Raw genomic sequence first — 22,458 nt, 5'->3', positions numbered from 1 at the left:
GGAAACAAAAGCTTAAACATCTGGCTACATTACACAGACAGCCATAGTTTGGAGAATTAAGTCCGTAGGATCTTAGACACACAGGGCTCTGTCATACCTTCTCTAAGCTCCCTTTTGTAGGATATAGATTTTTTACTTCTTACTGGCAGATAACAATTCTAAAAATAGCTCTTTATCTTATTTGAATATATACTTGAAGTATGTCCTGCCTTCGAAGATATACTTGCTTCCCAGGGAGGGAACAAGTTGCTTTTACCTGCAGGAATGTCACAAAGAGCAAAAAGTCCAACTCGAACATCGCCATTCACTGTCCACTTTTGTGTTTCACAGTTTGGGTTACAACTGTGGTTCATAAAGCGAGAATAATTTCCCTTTGGGCCAGCATCAATGATACGGTCCTTGAGAAAGAAAAGAGTGGAAAAGTTCCTTTGACATAAAATGGAGCATATGCTTCTGAGAAACATCCGACTCAGGCAAGAGCCACGAGGCACCACCGTTTGCCCCCCGCTGATGTCCGACCACTGATGACTCTGCAAATGTGCTTGCCCCACAATTGACTTAAGTTCTCTGCTTGATGATCAAGTCAAGGCAGTTAACATAAAGTGAAATGTAGCATCTTTTAAACCTTGTTTCTAGGAACAAACAGACCTCAGAGCTGGCCCAGCCTCAAGGAAAGGTATTTTCTGTGCACAGTGCTCCTGTGATGGGAACTACGGGTTTTGCTTCCAGGTCTGAACAGACTCAAGGCTGGCAGGGGTGGATGGGTGGAGCTGAGGCCCTAAAGGGGGCAGGAGAAAGGAGAAACTTCTCCTCTGATGAAGACTGGGAAATTTGATGGATGGAAGGGCTACAATTTGGGATATAATTTTACTTACACTAAAGTTCAAAATACAGTAAAAAGCTCAACATTTTGGCTCCTTAAGTTTAAACTTTGATAATCTGGAAAAGCTCTAGAGGATGGAGCCTCTCCAGGGTTGTCACGATGGCTGGAAGGGCCACTGGCAGTGAGGACAAGACTTAAGGGACCGATCAGCAGTCATAAATACAAGCATTTTATGTTTATAAAGTATATGTTCATGAAGTTGTAAAGCTTTCAAACAATGACATATCAGTTAAAATAATACTTTTTTTAAGTGGTCTCCAACTCTTAATTTTAATGATACTCTGACTCAGTTTTAGAGACAGCCAGGACGGAGCACAGGAAACATGGGTACTAGTCTTCACTCTGCATTAAACAGTCCCAATACAGTCAACAAATCACTTAGGACGGCTGGACCTCAGTTTCCTGTCCTCTGTGAATCAGAGGACTGTTGAAGAAATCAAATGACACAGTTTTGCTATAACATGCATCCAGCAGCACTTACAGTTGCACGTATTAATCCAGAAGCTTTACTGTCGTTTTCTTATGACAGCGTTCATTCCTTCTAACTCATAAAAAAAGTTTAGATATACAGAACAATTTCACGTTAGGACTTTTGCTACAGTAGAACTTTAATGGTGGTTTATAAGTGAGACTACAGAGCTGACCCTCTCTGTGGGGGATAAAGAAACTGAGGGCCAGGTCTTTCAGAGTCTAAGAGCTGGGACTAAAATCCAAGTGTGTTAACCCTGTTCCTGGCTGTTCCTATTCTCACTCACAGCGCTGTCACACAGGACCTGGGCAACGTTCCAATAATCATTCACTTGTGTACTCTGCTATGATGAGTGTGTTATAACGGGTAGCGTACTGGCTATTGCAAACCAATCTAATTTGCCTGAAAAAAAATCAAATTAGAGGAAGGAAACCGAGTTCAACCTAAAGCCATGGAACTAAACCAAAAAATCCTTTTTTCTTACCAAAAACAAAAAAGCAATTTTACCTTGGTAACAGTTAACATATAAAAATTAGTTACACTGTTCTCGTGGGCTCGCTTGATTCGCAATCTGCATTCTTCTTCATCAATTAATTCACCGACATATTCATTTACAAATTCACCCTGCAGAGGAGCATGCAATATATAAAAAGTGTATCAGATTAGAAAGCGTTCCTTAACCACACATGTATAATCTGAGAGAATTAGCCAAAAACATTCCTGGAAATATAACTAGAGTTCAAAATTAAAACCAGAAAATTGACATTGGTACAATCTATAACCTTATTCAGATTTCACCAATTTCACATACACTCACTCGTGTTCCGGTGTGTGTGAGCACGTGTGCAGTGCTATGGAATTCTACCAGCTGGAGAGTCAGGTAACCACCACCAGTCAAGGTACAGAACCGTTCTGGCAGTACAGAGATTCCCGGTGCTACTCCTTTATAACCACACCCATCCACCATCCCTAGTTTGTTCTCCAATCCTATAGTTCTGTCATTTTGAGAGAGTTCTGTAAGTGGACTCACAGTATGTTACCTTTAGAGATTGGCTTTTTAAAGAAAAGCTGAGCCTAATTCCCTCGAGAGCCATCTCAGTTGTGTGTATCAGTAGTTCACACTCTCTCTCCTGCTGAGTGGTCACAGCACAGACGTACCACCGCTTGTATAATGGTCACCTGCAGGAGAACATCTGAAAGGTCTTCATATTTTGGCTGCTACAATAAAGCTTCTATGAACGTTCCGATCAAGCTTTTGCGTAGACAGAGGTTTACACTTCTCTGGGATAAATGCTGGGACACACGGTGTTTTTTTTGTTTTTTTTTGTTTTTTTTTTTTTTTAAGAAACTGCCAAACTATTTGCCAGAGTCGCTGTATCATTTTGTATTCCTACTATACACTCCCCATGTATGAAGGGGCTAGTTTCCCATATCCTCACCAGCATTTGGTATAGTCACTATTTTTTATTTGGCTGTTCAACAGATGTGTAGTGAAAGGCTCCTTATTTTATTTTTGATACTATCTATTGCTTCTGTTTTTTCTTTCTTTTCTTTTTACAGCTATACCTGCAGCATATGGAGATTCCTGGGTTAGATGTCTAATTGGAGCTGCAACTGCTGGCCTAGACCATAGCCACAGCCACAGCCACAGCCACACCAGATCTGAGCTGCATTTGCAACCTACACTGCAGCTCATGGCAACCCCTGTTCCTTAACCCACTGAGCGAGGCCAGGGATCGAACCGGTATCCTCATGGATACTAGTCAGGTTCGTTTCAGCTGAGCCACAAGAGGAACTCCTAAATTTAATTTTTATCTGATATTGGAGAATAGTGGATTTACAATGTTGTGTTAGTTCTGCAGGCTCTGTACTACGTGTGTCGGCCTTGAGTGGCTGTTCCTACACCCAGTTTGGACTTGGACCTCGGCTGATGAAACCATTTTGCACTTTTACATGGCTTTGCTGCCCTCAAAGGAATAGGCTTCATTGCTATCTCAGCTGCACTGCCACCTAGTGTTACTATAACTCAACTGTTTTATGGCAAGTTTTCTTTAATGAAAACCTACAGAGCAGAATTTAAATCAAATCTGCTCCACTTCACTTTTTTTTTTACATATTGGGATTCAAGTTAAAGTTTCTTTTGAGGGTTCTGTGGATTTAAAGGCCCGAAAACCATTTATTATGGTTTATATTTTCTATTCTATGAAAATGAGTGAATGTAGAAAAGTGAATGTGCTGGTATCAAACGTGAGGAGTACAAGTCTCATAAATTGGATGCCACTGTGAGGAAATGTGTCTAGCTATTTTGTAAAAAATATTTTGGGCATCCAGAAAGTGACAAATCTTTAGCCTCAAAAGAATTTCTTGCTGGACTTAGAATCCATTAACTGAATTCAATTGTGAATAAAAATAACAAAGAACGTTCAAAATGCTAGACATCTATCCTTAAAGGCAATGGCAAGAAGACAGGGTTTAATTCAGTATTTAATATAATTTTTTTTATTTCCTAAGAAAGAAACCATAACAGGACATCTCTTGTTGATTCTGGCACATGTTTTTAGAAATTTGTCAAGTGTGAAAAGAAGGGGACTGGCTGGTGTACATTCAGTTTCCTACTTGGCTTCTGTCCCCTAAATGTACCCAAACCATCTTGCTACAAAGTCTTCAGATTATGCTGTTCAGTGACTGTATATTCCTGAATATTCTGTAAAAGACCAATTGTCTTATATTAGTAATTCCTTAAGTGCTAAAAGGCAGAATAATCTTGATTGTATTTTCTTTTCTCTAGATTACATCATTAATTTAGTAAGTTAGAATATGACTTAGATAAAAAAAAAGAATATGACTTAGAATGAATGTAACTACTATTACAAGGGTATTAAACTGAATAGATTTCAGGATGGCTCTCATAACCCCTGAAAATCATAGGCAAAAATTTGCAAGCATGATATGCAGAGCACTAAAGTAATATCAAAACGTGTACATTATATAATGACTTGTTAAATGCACATGGCCTTTGACCAAACAATCCAATCCACATACCAAATGTGCTGGCAAATCCTGTTGTCTCTGCCTTCAAAATGTCAGAAATTCAACCAGGTTTTTCCTGTCCGGTACAACCCGTAGTCCTTGCCCCCATCACCTCTCCTCCACTATAATGGTCTCCTTTCTATGGCTCTTTCTCCATTATCATAAATTCTCCATAGTACAGCCAAGTTACACTTTTGAAGCCCAGGTGTGGTGGAGAGACTCTAACGGTGGCCCCCGTGGTGCCCAGGTGTTCATGCCACTGTGTGATCCTGTCCTCTGAGTGGGCAGGACCTGTGACTCGCATCTAACCCAGGTGACAGAATGTGTGTGGTTATGTGTGGTTGTTCCTTTAGGACCTTAGCATCCACCTTGCTGGAGTGCTGCTCTCCCTCGCTGGCTGTCAGGGAGCAAACAGCCATGTTGGGAACCCCATTTGAAGGGAAATGCGGGCAGCCTCTAGAAGCTAAGAGCAGTAAGACAACTCCAAACACCGAAGCTCTCAGACCTTACTGCAAAGAACAGAACTGTGCCAAGAGGGGATCCTTCCCTAGCTGAGGCACAAGAACCAGAATCCAGCCTCACTACAACCTGCTGAGAACCTATGGACTGGACCTGCTCAGCACTGACCTGTGGCACCTGGGGGACAATAAAACATGGTATGTGTTTAAGTTGCCAAGTTTGTGCCAATATTGTTGTGCAGCAACAGAAAATGTATCAAGTCAGAGCCAGGCACTTCCTGCTAAGCCCCTCCAGAAGTTCTCATCCTGTGGCCAACATGGCCCCACACCACCTGCTCCTGGCTGCCCCCCACTGCCACTGCTTACACACACCCTGTCCTGGGCCCTCTCCAGCCCTGGAGCAGGAAGGCCTCACTCCCCAAGCTTCTCCTCCCCGGTTCAGGTCAGACCTTCTTCAACCCTCGATTCAGAACAGTGATCTCTGTCACATTCCCCCAGCCCTCCCCTTTGACGGCTCTAGTTTTCTCTGCAGCATTTGGTGGCATGCAGCAGGACAGGTCTGGTTATCATCTGTCCCTGACGGTCCCGTAAAGGTGTCCTGCTTACTGCTGTCTCCAAGTGCCTGGGACAGTGGGAGGCACAGGGCAGCAGCTTAATAGACATGCAGAATAAAGCCGTTTCACCAAAGCAATCTAAACTACAGACATAGGTGCATGAAGAGAGATGGTCAATAGAATTAAAATATATAAATTTACTGGAAAATAGGCTAAATAAATTAAGGTACATTTTACTAGGGAATACAATGAGACTGTTAAAAAGAATGAGGTAAAACTTGTATGGACTGCCATATTTTTCTGATAAACTGAGGAAAAAACGAGTAATATATATGATTATATTAATGTTTTTAAAAACCCAACAAATACAGACTATATGAATATGTATTTGTGTATGTATTTATGTATATAACTGCATAGAAAAAGTTTTAAAAGGCTACATACCAACCTCTGAACAATGGTCATTTTGGTGAGAAAACCAGGAATTGAGGGGATGAAGGAGCAATTTCGCTCATTATTTTCTTTTCTGTATTGTTTGATTTTCTTTACTACATTGTATGGTATTTCTTCATTACAAAGGAAATCTTTAAAAAGGCAGAAAAATGCTGAGAGTAGTTTAACTTTCTCCTGGGCCTACTTCTCTCAGTGAAGACGTCTACCAGTTCTGCCTATGGCGCCAGGCAGTGTACGTGTGTCTGTATTTGTGTGTGTGTGTGTGTGTGTGCACGCACACATGCGTTGGCAGGGAGGCAGGTGGGGACTTGTTTTAAAATGCAGATTATCTGGGCCTATTACCAATATTTCAGTTGACACTGTTTTAACAAGGACTCTGGGAAAGTCTTAGGATCTCTAAAGTTTGAGAGCCACTGTTTGAACAGTAAGATTTCCTGGTGATTTTCAATTTTCTTTGTGTTATTTGCCTTAAAATTTTTGTCTACAATGGGCATGCATTTCTTGTGTTAAATGAAGAGGCTACCTTGAAAAATTACCTCAAAGTATAAGAATGAATTTATCAGTACTAAAGAACTCAACTTTTTCTAGCTGCTTTTGTACATACATAGGGCAGGGGTTATTAGGTCCATTTCAGAGATGAGGCAACTGAGAATCAGGGAGGTTGATGAATTGTGATGTTGGAGCCAAGTCCTGGGCTGCTATTTTCTGTCCTAGCACATTCTTTTTTTTTTTTTTTGTCTTTTGTCTTTTTGTTGTTGTTGTTGTTGTTGCTATTTCTTGGGCTGCTCCCTCGGCATATGGAGGTTCCCAGGCTAGGGGTCGAATCGGAGCTATAGCCACCGGCCTACGCCAGAGGCGCAGCAACACAGGATCTGAGCCGCGTCTGCAACCTACACCACAGCTCATGGCAACGCCGGATCGTTAACCCACTGAGCAAGGGCAGGGACCGAACCCACAACCTCATGGTTCCTAGTTGGATTCGTTAACCACTGCGCCACGACAGGAACTCCGCTAGCACATTCTTAACTTTACTATTTTGCATTTTCAACTATTCTATTTTGTTTAACAGGTAAAAAATATTTCAAATAGGATGACCAGTATCTCTTCCCTTTATAAAACTGATTATAGGAAACCCAAAGTTTATGTTCATTTTATTATTACCTCTTCTTACCACTTCTTTGCTCAAGAAGTGCCCAACTCTCAACTTGGGAAGCTTCACAATTTTGAAACCAATGCCCACATATTTAATCCTGACTGGAGCACCCCTCAGAGGCATGGGTCCTGGTCTGTCCCATGCTACCTTCTTAATGCTCCTTTTGGTCCTGAGGCCCCAGCCTCTGCGCTCTGTCTTGATGATCTCGGCATCAGGGTAGAGCCTCTTGGTGAAGCACTGGTTCTGGCAGCGCTCCCCCGCCGGGCACACCTGCGGGTGACACTCGTACTGCAGCATTCTGTTCAGGCACTCAGACTCCAAGCCGCAGGGGTTCTCGTCGGCGGGCTTGCAGTTACAGCGGGGAATCTCCGACAGGTCTGCAACCTGGATCTGCACTTTTCCTATTACCTTGTTAGCCTGGACAACAGGATCACAAATGGGAGGGAAAAACATCAACAGGGACAAGAAACACTGGTACCCTCTTGGCTTTGCTGCTGCCTGGGGGTGTGACCCTGAGGAAGGCTTTTTTTCTCAGTCATAGTTTCCCCCAAGTAAAATAAGAATAGTAACTGCCTCTCCTCAGTCAACAAACATAGCAAAATATGATGTGAGTTCTTACTTATTTATCCTGTGCATTTCTCCTTGATGAAAACTGATCAAGTTGATGAAAATTTCCTAACTGAAAAACAATTGTGGGCTCTTCTGGAAGAAAGGGGGCTAACTCCCTATAGTCTCATTTGGTTACAGGACAAGCTGATGGAGCAAGAACAGCATTTCACATCACATGTGATGCTCCTTGGTCTGCGGGGCTCATCAGAGACCTCACAGGGCAGCAGCCACGGCTCTGACTGACACTCCAACAGAAGCTCTGTTTGTTCTACTGAAGACCAGGGAGAAATTAGCAAAAAAAATTTTTTTTCTTTTTAAGGCTGCACCTATGGCATATGGAAATTCCCAGGCTAGGGGTCTAATAGGAGCTACAGCTGCTGGCCTACACCAAAGCCACTAAAACACCAGATCAGAGCTGCATCTGCAAACTACACTGCAGCTCATGGCAACGCCAGATCCTTAAGCCAATGAGCAAGGCCAGGGATCCAACCTGCATCCTCATGGATACTAGTTGGGTTCTTAACCCACTGAGCCATGATGAGAACTCTCAGCAAAAGTTTTTAGGGGTCAGCAAGGGCCTTCGAGATACTGAGCAATGCATTTCACCTTGTTTATCATATACTAAGGTTTTTATGGGTAAAGACTCACTTTGATGTGTTTGTAAGGAGGGGGTTTTCTTGAGTTTTTTTCAGTCTCAAGTGCTTCTTTACTTTCTCTTTGTGCTTTCAATTCCTGGAAACGTTTTGCAGCTTCTTCCAGTGCTAGCAACAAGAACAGACAAAATACATAAATACCAACAAACAAAAAACATTGTTAGAGTAGTTTTATGCTGCCTTCCCAATACGCTGAACCTGGCCTGAGGTTTTCTTTTTAAACTTATATACTGAAAATAATAAGCATTTGCCACCAGGACAGGGTGAGAGTGACACAGGATATAACTCATTTATGGCTGAACACAATGCTCTGTGCAAGCTGCCTCCTAGAAAGGAGGGCCCACTTCAGTGATCAGAATTTCTGCACAAACCGGAGGGCAGCTTTCTACCTTGTACCTGATTTAAATTCATGCCACTCTTACCCAGAAAGCTAAACTTCTCTCAATTTGTTGCAAAAACAGCTGTAAGACTCGTCATGGGAAGTGTTTGCTGTTCTTCCGTGACAAAGGTGCTTCACTTGATTATGGAGACCATGTGTTCCCAGGAGTCTCCGTGTTTGCAGAAAGATCCCTGAAGAAACTCCTTTCGCATACACAGAACAGTCTACTCTACGGAGTGTACTTTTCCAGTGACTGGACTGGGATGTGGTCCTACCAGGTCTGGGAGCTTACGGACGCCGGATCAGAACAGCTGGTGAAAATTCTCTACTACTAGACCCATGGCCCATGCACACTAGGCGGGGTTGAGAGAGCCAGGCTGGAGCGGCAGCTCTGGGCCACTGTAAACATCATCCAACGTTACCTTTTTTGAAGGTCTTGTTAATACTAGTCTGTCCCTCAGCAAAGCTTTTGTCTCCTTCGACGTAAGGGAATACTCGTCCCTGATGCACCCAGTAGTAGTCGTGAGACCCAAAGAAGAACACTGGGAAGTCCCCCAGGTCGTGCTTGAGGCCCTGGATGTTGAGCGGCACAGAACGGGGGTTGCAGATCTCTGCCGGCCACCACCTGCAAGCAGGAGCGGGGAGAATCGCACCACGCTTTACACAGCTGGCGGGAGTGGGAAAAGCTTTTGTACTCTGCAATTTTCATTCAGAATCCAAGGACACAAAACACCTTGCTTATCTTTAATCATGTCCAAACTGTACATTATCTAACAACGTATGGATGAATGATTTAATGAATGAAATGGTGAACACAGGCCAAACAAACCAGGCCTCCATCTAGTTTCTTCCTTAAAAAAAGCATTATTTGATATTTATAAAAGAATGTATATCATGAAAAAATAGGTTATAAAGCATAATAATAAGGTAATAATGAACCCACTTTACAACTTAAGAATTAGAATTTACCAATAATACTTGGTCCTAGAAAAGTCATGCTTTTCTCTAAATGTGACAATCTTAATACAAAGATTGTTTTTCAAGGTGTAAAAGCTTATTCCTACTTGTCATGGGAATCGTTTGAGAATAAAGTGATATTACATTTAAGAACGGCCACTCCCATTCAAATGGGCACTTACTGACTCTAATCGACCAGAATAAATACTTTTTGGTCAAATGTACTAAGGCTTATACCAGTGTGTATTTAAGAATCCAATTCATCTTAGATCATAATAAATGTGTGATTAAGGACAGGACTGAAAACACAGCTGCTTTATGCTATAATGGCTGGATCCACAGCACCAAGTGAACCACCTGTGAGACACACTGGGCAGGCTCCCACAATTGGGCAAGCTGGGAACTGAAGGGTGAAGCTTTTCTCGTATGTAAGATCATCGATACGAATGGTAAATAGACAAAAACTTAAATTTTTTTCAGTCTCTTGTGTTATAGATGCTGAATAAAACCATTTGTATATGCCCATGACATATAAAAGTTCCCAGGCCAGAGATCGAACACACACCACAGCAGTAACCCAAGCTGTTTCAGTGTCAATGCCAGATCTTTAACCCACTGAGCCACTAGGGAACTCCTAAAACCATTTATTTAATGAACAATTACATAATTGAGAAGATAAATGATGGCACGATCCCAGGCTTACAGGCAGAACATGAACAGGTTTCACCTCAAAGGCCACTGTTATCCATCTAAGACTTCACTAAAAATGTGGGTAAGAGACTGTGTTCAAATTGTTAAAACAGGAGTTCCCATCGTGGCTCAGTGGAAGCGAATCTGACTAGCATCTATGAGGGTTCAGGTTTGATCCCCAGCCTCGCTCAATAGGTTGGGGATCTGGTATTGCTGTGGCTATGGTGTAGGCAAGCGGCTACAGTTCCAATTTGACTCCTAGCCTGGGAACCTCCATATGCTGCGGCTGCAGCCCTAAAAAGACACAAAGAAAGAAAGAGAGAAAAAATTGTTAAAACAAAGCAGCTCTATTTTGTGTAATCAACATCTGGTTCCCCTCCAAGTAGTCTGGGCAGTGGTTATTATTTCTGGAAGCACATGTGGGGTCAGTGAGAAAGAGGTGCTTCCTGCCAGCCTTGTCCCAGGCCCTCGTCCCTCGAGGAAGTTTTATGTTGGAATAACAGGTAATTGAAAAGGAACAGTTTCATGGCGCTCAGTGAGGCCTGATTGGGAAAAAATACCTTGAGAGTTAGTTCATGGATGAAAGTCTTTGCAAAACTAACAAGAAGAATCTGAACTGCATATAAAATCTCACTGGACTGTGAACAGGAGCACTGCTTTGGGCTTCTTTAAAAAGTAATATGATTAAAATTTAAGTATTAAAATTAAGTCAAACATATTTTCATATTCAAGTTTTTTAAAAAGGAAATATGTAATGTACAGCATGGTGACTATAGTTAACCTGCAGCTGCAGCTCTGATTCAACCCCTGGCCTGGGAACTTCCTAATGCCACAGGTGCAAGCTTAATAAGAAAGAACTTTTTTAAAAAATAAAGACTTCTTACACTGTTTTAGATATTTCTTATCCAGGAATGTTTGATCTATTGGTTATCAACCTACACCCCTCCCCTCCTGGAATGATAAAGATATATACATATGAACTTCCATATGCCTCAGGCGTAGCCATAAAAAAAAAAAAAAAGAGAGATTAAAAAAAATTCTGTATCTACAATTTTTTAAAGTTGTATGAACACATGGAAAGATGATGTATACAGTATTAAACATGCTTCCTAAAAATAAATTCAACTGTGTATCGTGGTATCTTCCCATATTACAATAGGAACCAGCATTACCCTTCCACTGGCTTCAAGCTTCTTCAATATGGATATACTGTCATTTATCTGACAAATCCCCTCCTGACTGAACATTTGGATTATTCAAATGTTTGCAATTAGAAATAATACTGCAATGAATACCCTATAAATACATTTTTGCCCATTTGTCCATTTTTTTCTCTTAAATAAAATTCCCTGAAGGGGAAGTGCTGGGTTAAAGGGCCACACGGTTACAGTTTTGATATGTGACGTCCTATACAAGGAGCACCCTTCTCCCCATGCCCTCAACTGCAAAATCATTAGCTTAAATCTCTGCCAGTCTGTTAAGTGAACCAAAAAACCCAACAACTTTGTTTCTTTTTTTGATCTTTTAAGGGTTGCTCCTGAGGCATATAGAAGTTCCCAGACTAGGAGTAGAATTAGAGCTGTAGCTGCTGGCCTACACCACAGCCACAGCAACGAGGGATCTGAGCTGCGTTTGCGACCTACACCACAGCTCACTGCAATGCCAGATCCCTGACCCACTGAGCAAGGCCAGGGATCAAATCCAAGTCCTCATGGATACTAGTTGTGTTCATTACCACTGAGCCATGACAGGAACTCTCCCACTTTGTTTCTAGTGTACATTGATTTTTAGTGAAGCTGAGCATTTTTTTATGTTTTTATTTTCTATTTGCTTATTCTTTTGAAAACTGGCTCTTTCTCCTTTTTCTAGGTAAGGCATTTGTCTTTTCTTACGAAGAGAAGAACAAATACTTCCCCTCGTTTGATATTTGCCATTTAAAACTTTATCTTTTGCCACAAAGTATAAAAGTATTTATATATTCAAATTGTCAACTTTCTAAAAGAACTTGGAGGAATCCTGTCATATGTTTAAAAAAAATTAGTTGGGGAGGGCTTCTCAATGCTCCTTATCTTACCTAAAAATGAAGTTTTTAAAGTTAAATAGGTGAGCAAGTAGTGTTTTTGTATTTATTTATTTATTTTATTTAGTCTTTTTAGGGCCACACCTGCGGCACAGGGACGTTCCTAGGCTAGGAGTTCAATCGGAGCTGCAGCTGCTGGCCTACACCACAGCTCACGGCAACTCCAGATCCTTAACCCAGTGAGCAAGGCCAGGGATCAAACCCAGGTCCTCATGAATGCTAGTCGGGTTCATTAACTGCTGAGCATATCGGGAACTCCAGTAGTGTTTTTAAAACAGAGAAAACATAGCCCTTTTTTTAAAAAAATTATAGTATGTTCAAAATTCTAGAAACATAGATTCTCACTGAAAAGCAGAACTCCACTGTGTTCTCCTGAAAAGTATCTATTTTCTTATAAAATGGTAAACATATGCCTCAAAATGTAGAATGTAGAGTTTTAAAAATATCTTACTATTCCTGTTCAGTGAAGGCCTGTTTAGAAACAGGCTTCTTAAAAGGAGAGAAGAGTTATTAAAATACTGGCAATCACACATATTTCTTACTTCATTCCCTTAATAACTAAAAGCCCCTAGTGAAATAATCTCTCTTTAAATTCTAAAAAAGCTCTCTTTGCACAATTTAGTGTCTGGCTAGAACTAAAATGGATCAGATTTAGGGGAAAAAAAGCTATTTTGGCCAGGATATAAACTCTTAATTTTATTGGAAATAGGAAATTAATATATATCTAATTAGAATGCAAAAAAATTATCCCATTTTCTTCATGAAACCTTTTATTACAAAATCTATTAATATAAAATAATTTTCAGAACTTAAAAACAAAAGTCAACCAACCAATCAAAAACAAAAATCCACCAACCACTAACTTTCCCAGTCTTCTAAAAAGCCAGACTCAAGAGTATGTTTCTTTTCTCTCCCTAAGGAGGCAGTAGCCCTGTGCTGGTCTCCCTAGTTCCTGGCTGCTCTGTGTACAGTTTAGGAACTACATCTGCACAGACTTTGTCCTTGGAAAACTTGCCTGTAATTCCCCAATTTGACCCAGACAATCTGCTTGTAATGCAGTTTCTTGCCAGCTTTACAGTCATTGCAGTTCCAGCAGCCTTCTGGCATCTCTATGCTCAGGCACTCCGGGTGGAAGGAAGCGGGACATGACTCACAGCAGAGCAGTCTTCCACCTTGAAACAAATAAACAGTCTTAATAACTGAGAAGAGAGGAAAGAGAAAAAGAGAGAGTTATCTTTTAAGTGCATTCAATTTGAATCAAATTGAGGAAGATTAATAGAGGGGTTGAGTCATATTAGCTATGGATTAAAAGAGAAAGCAATGAACACACTTAGCTACTTCAGCCCTTTCCAGGGCCTCCGTGGTCACAAACTCAAAGTTTTTGAATACTTTGAAAAACATTACTCTTTACTCCTCTAAAATGTAGGCTATTGAGGTATCAGTGTAGTAGGCAGCTAAAACTCTTAAAATATAACAAAATAGCTGCATAAAATCTTTAGAGTGAGGAGATTTGAGAAGAGATTTTCAGAGAAATATACAGCAACTTTCTTTTCTCCTTGAGAACTAAGAAAGCAGCAATGGTCATCTCTGTATTTTAATCCAGCGGCACAGTTGACTCAATCCCTTTATAACAACATTAGCAAGAATGAAAGTAGTCAATAGGTAAAGTCAATAGGGAAGACCAGTATGCTTGTCTTCCCAAGTAAGAATATAAACAAGCAAAAGGATCTTGAATTGGTGATTATATTATCATTACCTTTTCAGTGAAGACAAAGAAAGTCAAACAGGCTATACAGCAGTGGTTTGCAACTTTTTCATCACCAAAGATCCCCTTTCCCTTTCTCACGAATCCATTCGTTTTCAAGTATTTTATCAGCCACCCCCCAACCAAAAAATGAAAGCCAAACCCCTGCATTGTAAAGTAACGATTTCTCCTGTTTTTTTGTTTTCTTTTTGCCACACTTGCAGCAGGCAGAAGTTCCCAGGCCAAGGACTGAATCTGAGACATACCAGTGACAACACTGGATTCTTAACCACTGGGCCACAAGGGAACTCCTCTGCCATTTTAATTAACCAAAGAAATATACACAGCCAATCAGAGCTTCTGATCCCACTAAGAAAACTAGTATTATCACATAAAATTATCATAGCCAAATATTAAGAAACTTATAAAACTGTATTTTGTGTAAATGCGTGATTCGGTTAGACTTTCTGAATATTAAACATATTTCAAAATTTTGTTTATAAAATTTTCTGACTTCATATTCAGAACCACTGCTTTATAGCATAAAATTAAGTAATATCAGTGCAGAATGGAGTACCACATACAAGGAGATCCCTTCAAGTTCCCTAGCAAAATCCTCTCCTTTGAAATGCACAAATGACTTCTGGATTAAGACCAAAACAGGTGCAGCAAACAAAGCATTATTTTTAAATGCAAAGAAATTAAAGATATTGGGGGAGATTAAAGTATTTCAACAAGTGACAGAGAAGAATGTTAACCACTGAAGATGACAATAGAGACATCTACTGGGGGAAAAAAAATTCATCTTTCCATTGGAAAACCAGGTCTTTAACCCATGAGTGTACTGAGATTTAAACTCTCATCACCAAAAGGTTAAGAGCCCTCCGTACAACTTTATCAAATCACATGCTCCAACCTTTTGTGGGTTTGCTATCAATTTTCTAGAGAATCTTCCCTTCCTGTAAGACCTTAAAACTTCTGATTAACATAAAAACAAAAAGAAAATCCATATACAATCAGTGATGAATTAAATTACTATATTTCCTCTGCTTAAAAGCTTTTACTTCAATCATTGAGATTTTCCCCTTTGTCTGCAGATCTCGGTATGGATTAACTGTTCCAATTCTCCAACCTAGTGAGATTAGCTGCCTGAGTGCTCTTAGCCTAGGTAGGGAATTCTCCTGTTAAGTTTAAAGCAAAATGAGATAATTCTTTTTCTCCATCAGAAAGAAATGACCAATAGGGAGAGCAGTCTTTGCAAATAGCTTTAGAGAACATGTGATTTTTAGCATTGATGTGGAAAAGTCAGGCTGGCCGTTTTTTAACATTAAGGGATAGTCCTGAATTTTACATCTTATTTCAGAGGAAATACAGACCCTGAATCATCAGTGAAAATCATCACGATTTTTGGACAAAAATACACAAGGGAAATAGAAAAATAAAAATATGAACAATCCACCTTGGTGCTATGCAAGAAAACTGCTTTAGGATTGTGAGAGAAGAAAGATACGGTTCAAGCTAAGCAAACAGAGGGCTCAAAATAATTTCAATTCATGTCAAGGTCAATACTGAGTACTGAAAACAAAAAAAGCAACAGTTGAATTAGTCTAATTTTATAAAGGGGCCAGCAGGAAAAGAAGGCATTTCCTAAAATGCCTCAGGTAGTCTATTTGACCACATCATGGACTTAGACCCATGCCCATTTTGTTTTGGAAACAGGTGGTATCACCAGTCAAATGGCATACAAGTGACCTCAATGGAAAACAACAACAAAAAAAGCCAACAGTTTCTCCAGCCTCCTTCTCCATATACTGATTCTAACCAACCTGCTCATACTTTTAGTCATGGGTTGCCACTTCGGAGGTCTGACAAACAGCAAAGGTTCATCAGCAGCAGGCAAAGAATGTGGGTGGGGTCGGGGCGGGGGGAGCCCATTTAAAATATACCTAGTAGGTTAGGTATGGATTCAATTTTCTTTAAAGTTTCTGAGCCTGGCCCCAAATCATAATGAAATGTATACAGGAAAAGGCATTTACCTTCCAGGTTATTTATTTTACCCGCTGGGATAACAACTCCTCAAATAATGTATTATTGTTAAACCACTTTTTTCCTCCTTTATTACATGTAGGCTATGTAAAGCAAAACACAAGATTAAGATTTTTTCCCCCATAGATTAACCAGGAGAATATAAATATACATTTAGCTCTCTGTGGATAAATTATCCATAAGCAATTCTTCGATTCAGCTGGGCTACCTTTCTATTTCTTTTTTTTCTTTTTAGGGCCACCCCTGCAGCATATAGGAGTTCTCAGGCTAGGGACTGAACTGGAGCTGCAGCTGCCAGTCTATACCACAGCCACAGCAACACCGGATCTGAGTCGCATCTACAACCTATGCTGCAGCTTGCAGCAACAATGGATCCTTAACCCACTGATCCAGGCCAGGGATTGAACCCGCATGCCTCATGGATACTAGTCAGGTTCTTAACCCACTGAGCCACAATGGAAACCCCTGGGCTGCCTTTCCAATATCGAATGTTCAGGGCGCTCTCCCCAGCTGCCCACCCATGTCTCCTAAGAGAAGGACAATCTTAAAAACATTTAAGAAACAAAATGATAAGAATGTATTCCAAAATCAAAATTTTAAGTGTCACTATCTCAGTTTCCCTTTATTTAAAAACCTATGTTGTTATCCAGTTGAAAGCTAGTAACAAACTACATCATTTCTATTCTAACATGAATGGTAGTTCTACATGAGGTAAAAGAGAGCTTAGAATATTCTTCTACATTAAGCAAAACCCTAGTCTTTCAATTTTAATAATCTATAGATAGATATATATATGGAATGTGTGAAAATTTATTCAAAAAGAAAAGTAAAAATTTGTAATAATGGAATTATTTTAAGCCCTTTTTAATAATTTTGCAGCCATATAAAGACAGTCACAACCACCAAGGTAGAATTTACCAAAAGCAACAGATGGTGCTTGACAGGCATACATTTCCCCCCTTCATTTAAAGAGAAAAAAAAAATAGGAAATGCAAAAATAAAAGTAAGAGATAAACTATTTTTATTATTACCTTTCTCACATTTCTTTTTGGAAGCTGACGAAGAAGGAATCATAGGTAATTTCATCAACTCTGCACGGTTTGATTCATTCAGTAGGTAGTGGGACTTATAGGCATAGGAACTGAACATGGGGTCTGAATGGTCCTGAACTATCAGCCCTATACGAGACAAACAGAAAGAAGTGAGCTGCAATGAAACTACCCATGATTCCAGGAGGAAAAATAAACACCTATTATGTAGCTGTGCTTTAAGTGGGGCGGGGGGAAGAATATGAAGAACAGAAAGATCTGACAGAAGAGGCTTTCTACAGTTATTAAAGGGGGTTTTAGCTACTCACTGCCTTATCCCTACACAGAAACCTATATGCCCAGAAGAAAACGCCAAATGAATTTGAAGATGTAAACTGAATTTGACGTCATTCTGAAAACCCCCTCTGCAAACCAAAGCTACCTTCCTTAATGTTTACAAGTTCTGTGAAGACAAACTAAAGAACAAAATGAGATATGACTTACTTGCTAGAAATAGGAACTATCTCCATAACATAGTTAAAGATCCACATTGATCTATCTATCAAGCAGCCCTGAAAGGCAGAACTGGGCCTCTTCTCTTCTCTGCTCAGATCTTTGGATACACCCCAGCTCCAGCTTTCTCAGCCAGAGAGTGAAGATTTTCTCTCTTAATGTGATACATGATTTTAAAGAAGCCGTAAGCTGTTGAACTTTACTGAGGTAATAGAAACCATTTAAAATTCTGACCTGCCATTTTAATAATAACCAACTTAAGTGCTTATCAACTTAGGGTTTATAAAAACATATAAATTCAATCTACCAATACAGATATCCAATTTGGAGGAAAAGAGGATCTGCTCTAAACCTCTGTGACCCCCCTCCCTGCTCCTGCCTCTAGTTAAGCTCATCTTAACTGCTTAGCTGCGGCTACTCCTAAACCCAGGACCTGTGAGACCAGGAAACTTTATCTGGTTACTGGTCAGTTTATAATAAGCGAAGATCTTACAAAACAGATCATGACTGCAGTTCACAGAGATTATTCTGAAAAGAGGGAAGACTTTTGTTTTTAAAGGGGTGACCACTTACTCATTTTCTGTGGATATTATCTTCATTTGGTACTTTCCTACACTGAGACTGAGGAAATATCTCTGACATGAATGGAACTTGAAATTGCTAATTGGTAATATGTAAGAATCTTCGAATAAAGGTTATATAATGTTAAATAAATAAAGGTTATATAATGTTGCAAAAATTTAATAGAGAAAACTGCTGCAATGGCTTTGAAATAAGAAAGAATGATTAGAATGTTAAGGAACTTTTGGCGTTCCTGTTGTGGCTCAGCAGTTAAGGAATCTGACTAGCAATCATAAGGACGCAGGTTCGATCCCTGGCCTCAATCAGTGGGTTAAGGATCTGGCGTTGCCATGAGCTGTGGTGTAGGTTGCAGACAAGGCTCAGATCCCGTGTTACGGTGACTGTGTCATAGGCCTGCAGCTATAGCTCCCATTCGACCCCTAGCCCAGGAACCTCCATAAGCCACAGGTGCAGCCCTAAAAAAGAAAAAAAAAAAGAATGTTAAGGAACTTTTATCCCACCCTCTAGATGAAAGGAAATTCTAGAGAATATACACTACTCTGAAATAAAGCTGAACACATCCTATGGATCCATGGGGGGAGGGGAGAAGGAATGTTCCTCTAAACCCTTAAGTATTTCTAAAAATATTTCTAGATATTTCAGTCCTTAAGAATTTGCTTAATGATTTTAAATAACCAATAACTAAGAAGTAAAAGAAAAATCCTCTGTGCAAAGGGAGAAACTGGTATGAGGCAAGAAACAAAGGCAAAAAAGCTGTTTTCTAATACCAAAACATAAACAAAGTATCTCTTTTAATGTGTGGATTTATTACAATTTTATCTCTTTTAAAAAGGAGACCTCTATAAATACTGCTAAAAAGAACACATATCATTTACTTCTGGAGAACTTTTAAGCCCTTCTAAATCCCAACATCTGACCTATTTAGAATAAGTTTCTGTAAAGTACTAGAAAGGAAACTGAAAGGTTTCTGTTAACTGCACAAAGTTGCATAGTTAAAATATCTGTGAATTAATCTTGCTTAGAGAGGCATTTAAATACAGCAAATCTTTCAGAATAACTGCCAAATTGATAAGCTGCAAATACGACCTGTTGTTAAAACATGGGTTTTCCCTCATTTGCTTTTACTAGAGGCATATTAGTTAAACTTAACAAAACAGCTAGAGTTTCTTTAAAACTAGGTTCCTTGACAATAGATCATTTTCTACCTATCTTAAATTGAAAATACCTGTTTTTATTTGTTTGTTTGTTTGTTTGTTTTTTCCATGCACCCAGGGCATGTGGAAGTTCCCATGCCAGGGATCAAACTCAGGCTTCAGCAGCAACCCAAGTCACTGCAGTGACAATGCCAGATCTTCAACCTGTTGTGCCAACAGGGAATTCCAGACACACCTGCTTTAAAGGTTGCCCAATTACTGAATGAAGTAAAGCAATAGAAAATACTGGTTTATATACTTACTGATGATACTTTAGAATGTATTCCAAAGTAGCCAACATGATAATTTTAAACTTGGTATTTAAAATGTTGGTTCAGTTATACAGACACACACACACTCACCTAACGCCCTGAGTAAAAGTGCCTAGAATGGTAAAATATTTACAAAGCAACAGGGACTTTGCTATCACTGACACCTATCTATTTAAAGGGCTCTAAAGCTAGTCATTCAGTATTATTATTTTCTTAGGGATGGGCAGATGGAAAAGACCTATGCTGACTTTTTCTTTCACTAACACAATGTGGCATGAAACACTTCAGGCCTCCTCCCTGTCCCATCCAGGACACAACTGTCATCACTGCTCTTCACAATGCTGCCCTCTACTGGCAGACTGTCCTGCACGCTTGCAAAACTCTGGCAAACTCAAAACAGTGTATATAATGGGCCCAGCTGGGGCTACAAAAAGGACCAACACTTAATCTTTTTTTTCCCCCATCTTCTCTGGTTATTTTTTTCATTTTCTTTTATGGCCACATCTGTGGCATATGAAGTTCCTAGGCAAGAGGTCAAATCAGCTAGCCACAACCACAGCAACACCAGATCTGAACTGCATCTGCAACCTATGTCACAGCTTGCTGCAACGCCAGATCCTTAACTCACTGAGCAAGGCCAGGGATTAAACCCAAATCTTCATGGACACTATGTCAGGTTTTTAACCTGCTGAGCCCACAACGGGAACTGCTGGTTATTTTATTTTTTTTAAAGAGAGTTACAAAAGTAAAACAACTCAAGGTCTATTACACTACTTAAATTTTTTTGTTTTGCTTTTTAGGGCTGCACGTGCAGCATATGGAAATTTCCAGGCTAGAGGTAGAACTGGAGCTGAAGCTGCAGCTGCTATGCCACAACAATAGCAACTCGGGATCTCAGTCATGTCTGTGACCTACACCACAACTCACAGCAACGCCAGATCCTTAACCCACTAAGCAAGACTAGGGATCGAACCCATGTCCTCATGGATACTAGTCAGTTTATTTCCACTGAGCCACAATGGGAACTCCTATACTACTTAAATTCTATTGAAAATACTTTACAGTACTTTCACAAAATTAAAAGAACTGCCTTTTAAAGCAAAACCAAAACAAAACCAAAATTTTATATTCAGTATGGTCTAAATATAATCTAACAGGCCTGATATGCCATAGAGTCCTTTCAAATATTTCATTTACTAAGAGTTTAGAAAACTACGTACTTGCAGTTAAAACAAAAGCCTGCATTTGGGGACATTAGTTGGTTTCTAAAATGTTTACTAAACACTAAAAATTATTTTTTATAATGCAGCTGAGATACTCGGTAGAGCTGGACACTCTGTATCATAGTCAACTAAAGAAGTTCTACTTTACAGCAAACTCAAGTTCACTGACCCCTCAGGGACACAGTATTGTTTTTAATTGATCAGTTTCCTGGCATAATTAAATATCAACAGCTGGCAAGTAAGAAAGCATGCATCGCCAGCTCTTAACGTTGCCTTGGCTGTATCCCATCAAGCTTTCCTCAATGCCAGACTAAAACATGATAAAACACAATATAAACAGTTAAAAAATAAGTGTGCTCATTTTGTCTTCTAAGTAAAATCTCAATTAGCTGAAAACTCTGGATTAAAGAATATGATATGGGAAAAGTCTACTTCAAATGGGAAGAACTGTTTGCAGAAGAGAAGAGAGATAACCCTTGAACAGTGTTGGGGGGTTAGGGGTGCTGACTCCCACACAGTCAGAATCCACTGTAACTTTTTCAGTCACCATCCCTCCCATCTGCAGCTTCAACCAACCTTGGATTGCGTGGTACTGCATTGAGAACAATGCACATGTGAATGGACCTGCACAGTTCAAAGTCCTGTCATTCAAGGATCAACTTTAGTTTCATCTTTTGATGCTCCAAACAGGAACACTAAGAACTCATCTATAATTCTATATCAATTTTATTAAAAATGCAATTATTACATTAAGCTAAAGACTTTAGCTTAATTTATGGAGGAATCACTATTCTAATGGTTTGAATATCTAACGTTATAAAAGGGACTGGTTACAGGAAGTGCTAATCTATCTAAGGGATATTGCTGAAACTTGATTTTAATGGGGAAATATGCCAATGAACTCAGAAAGACATAAAGTCACTCACCTCTTGCACAAACGAAACAAAAGCCTACATTTACAGCAGAGGAAGAGTTACTGCTCCGTTTGGAATGATTACTACAGATGAGAATGCAGGAAGACACAAATATGCTGCCGGCAGCAATGCAGGCATCTCCAGAGTGATACGCTACTGGACACCTCAAACATCTCATCATTCGACCTGTTCAGAATGATCAAGAAGGAATTTATGTGATAAGGCATCAACTGATATGAGACCTTTTGGGATCCAATGTGATGCTGAGTATAGTGAAATAAAAATGTTTTTCTTTACTAGTTTGGCTCTGCTTTTCCTGTGCTGTATGGCCCCTGAAAGCAGTGCCCATCCAGAGATCACACAAAGAAAAATCGGTTTGCTGCAATGCTTGAGGGGTGGTGGTCCCCCCCATATGGCACCTGAATGTTCCCATGGTGTGAATTAGAACCTAGTCTCCATTTCTCTTATTATCCACTGTGGATGAGCTGTAATAGGTATAGATAAACAGAGGGAGAATGCCTGATGTTCTTTATAATAATATGTACTTACTGTTTGCTACTGAACTTAAAAACAAA

The 22,458-nt window shown here is 39.8% G+C and overlaps 1 protein-coding gene across 8 annotated transcripts in view; it reads right to left on the bottom strand.

Moving 5' to 3' along the window:
• Nucleotides 1-22,458, bottom strand: part of NSD3 (nuclear receptor binding SET domain protein 3) — a 110,584-nt gene that overhangs the window by 8,858 nt on the left and 79,268 nt on the right. For 4 of the 8 annotated variants that reach the window (XM_047772454.1, XM_047772453.1, XM_047772457.1 and 1 more), the window contains 8 exons: nucleotides 21,896-22,069; nucleotides 17,190-17,336; nucleotides 13,384-13,540; nucleotides 9,064-9,266; nucleotides 8,258-8,370; nucleotides 7,148-7,417; nucleotides 1,860-1,976; nucleotides 257-398 (listed from right to left, as the gene is read on the bottom strand). In XM_047772454.1, the coding sequence (XP_047628410.1) occupies nucleotides 257-398; nucleotides 1,860-1,976; nucleotides 7,148-7,417; nucleotides 8,258-8,370; nucleotides 9,064-9,266; nucleotides 13,384-13,540; nucleotides 17,190-17,336; nucleotides 21,896-22,069 (1,323 nt within the window). Of the gene's footprint in view, nucleotides 1-256; nucleotides 399-1,859; nucleotides 1,977-7,008; nucleotides 7,418-8,257; nucleotides 8,371-9,063; nucleotides 9,267-13,383; nucleotides 13,541-17,189; nucleotides 17,337-21,895; nucleotides 22,070-22,458 lie in introns of those variants that run through there. The other 4 variants (XM_047772456.1, XM_047772458.1, XM_047772460.1 and 1 more) reach the window with 4 other exon arrangements.

The sequence above is a fragment of the Phacochoerus africanus genome, chromosome 3, assembly GCF_016906955.1.
Source record: "Phacochoerus africanus isolate WHEZ1 chromosome 3, ROS_Pafr_v1, whole genome shotgun sequence".
NCBI lineage: Eukaryota > Metazoa > Chordata > Mammalia > Artiodactyla > Suidae > Phacochoerus > Phacochoerus africanus.
The sequence above is the reverse complement of the archived record's forward strand: the minus strand, read 5'-3'. Positions and strand labels throughout refer to the sequence as shown.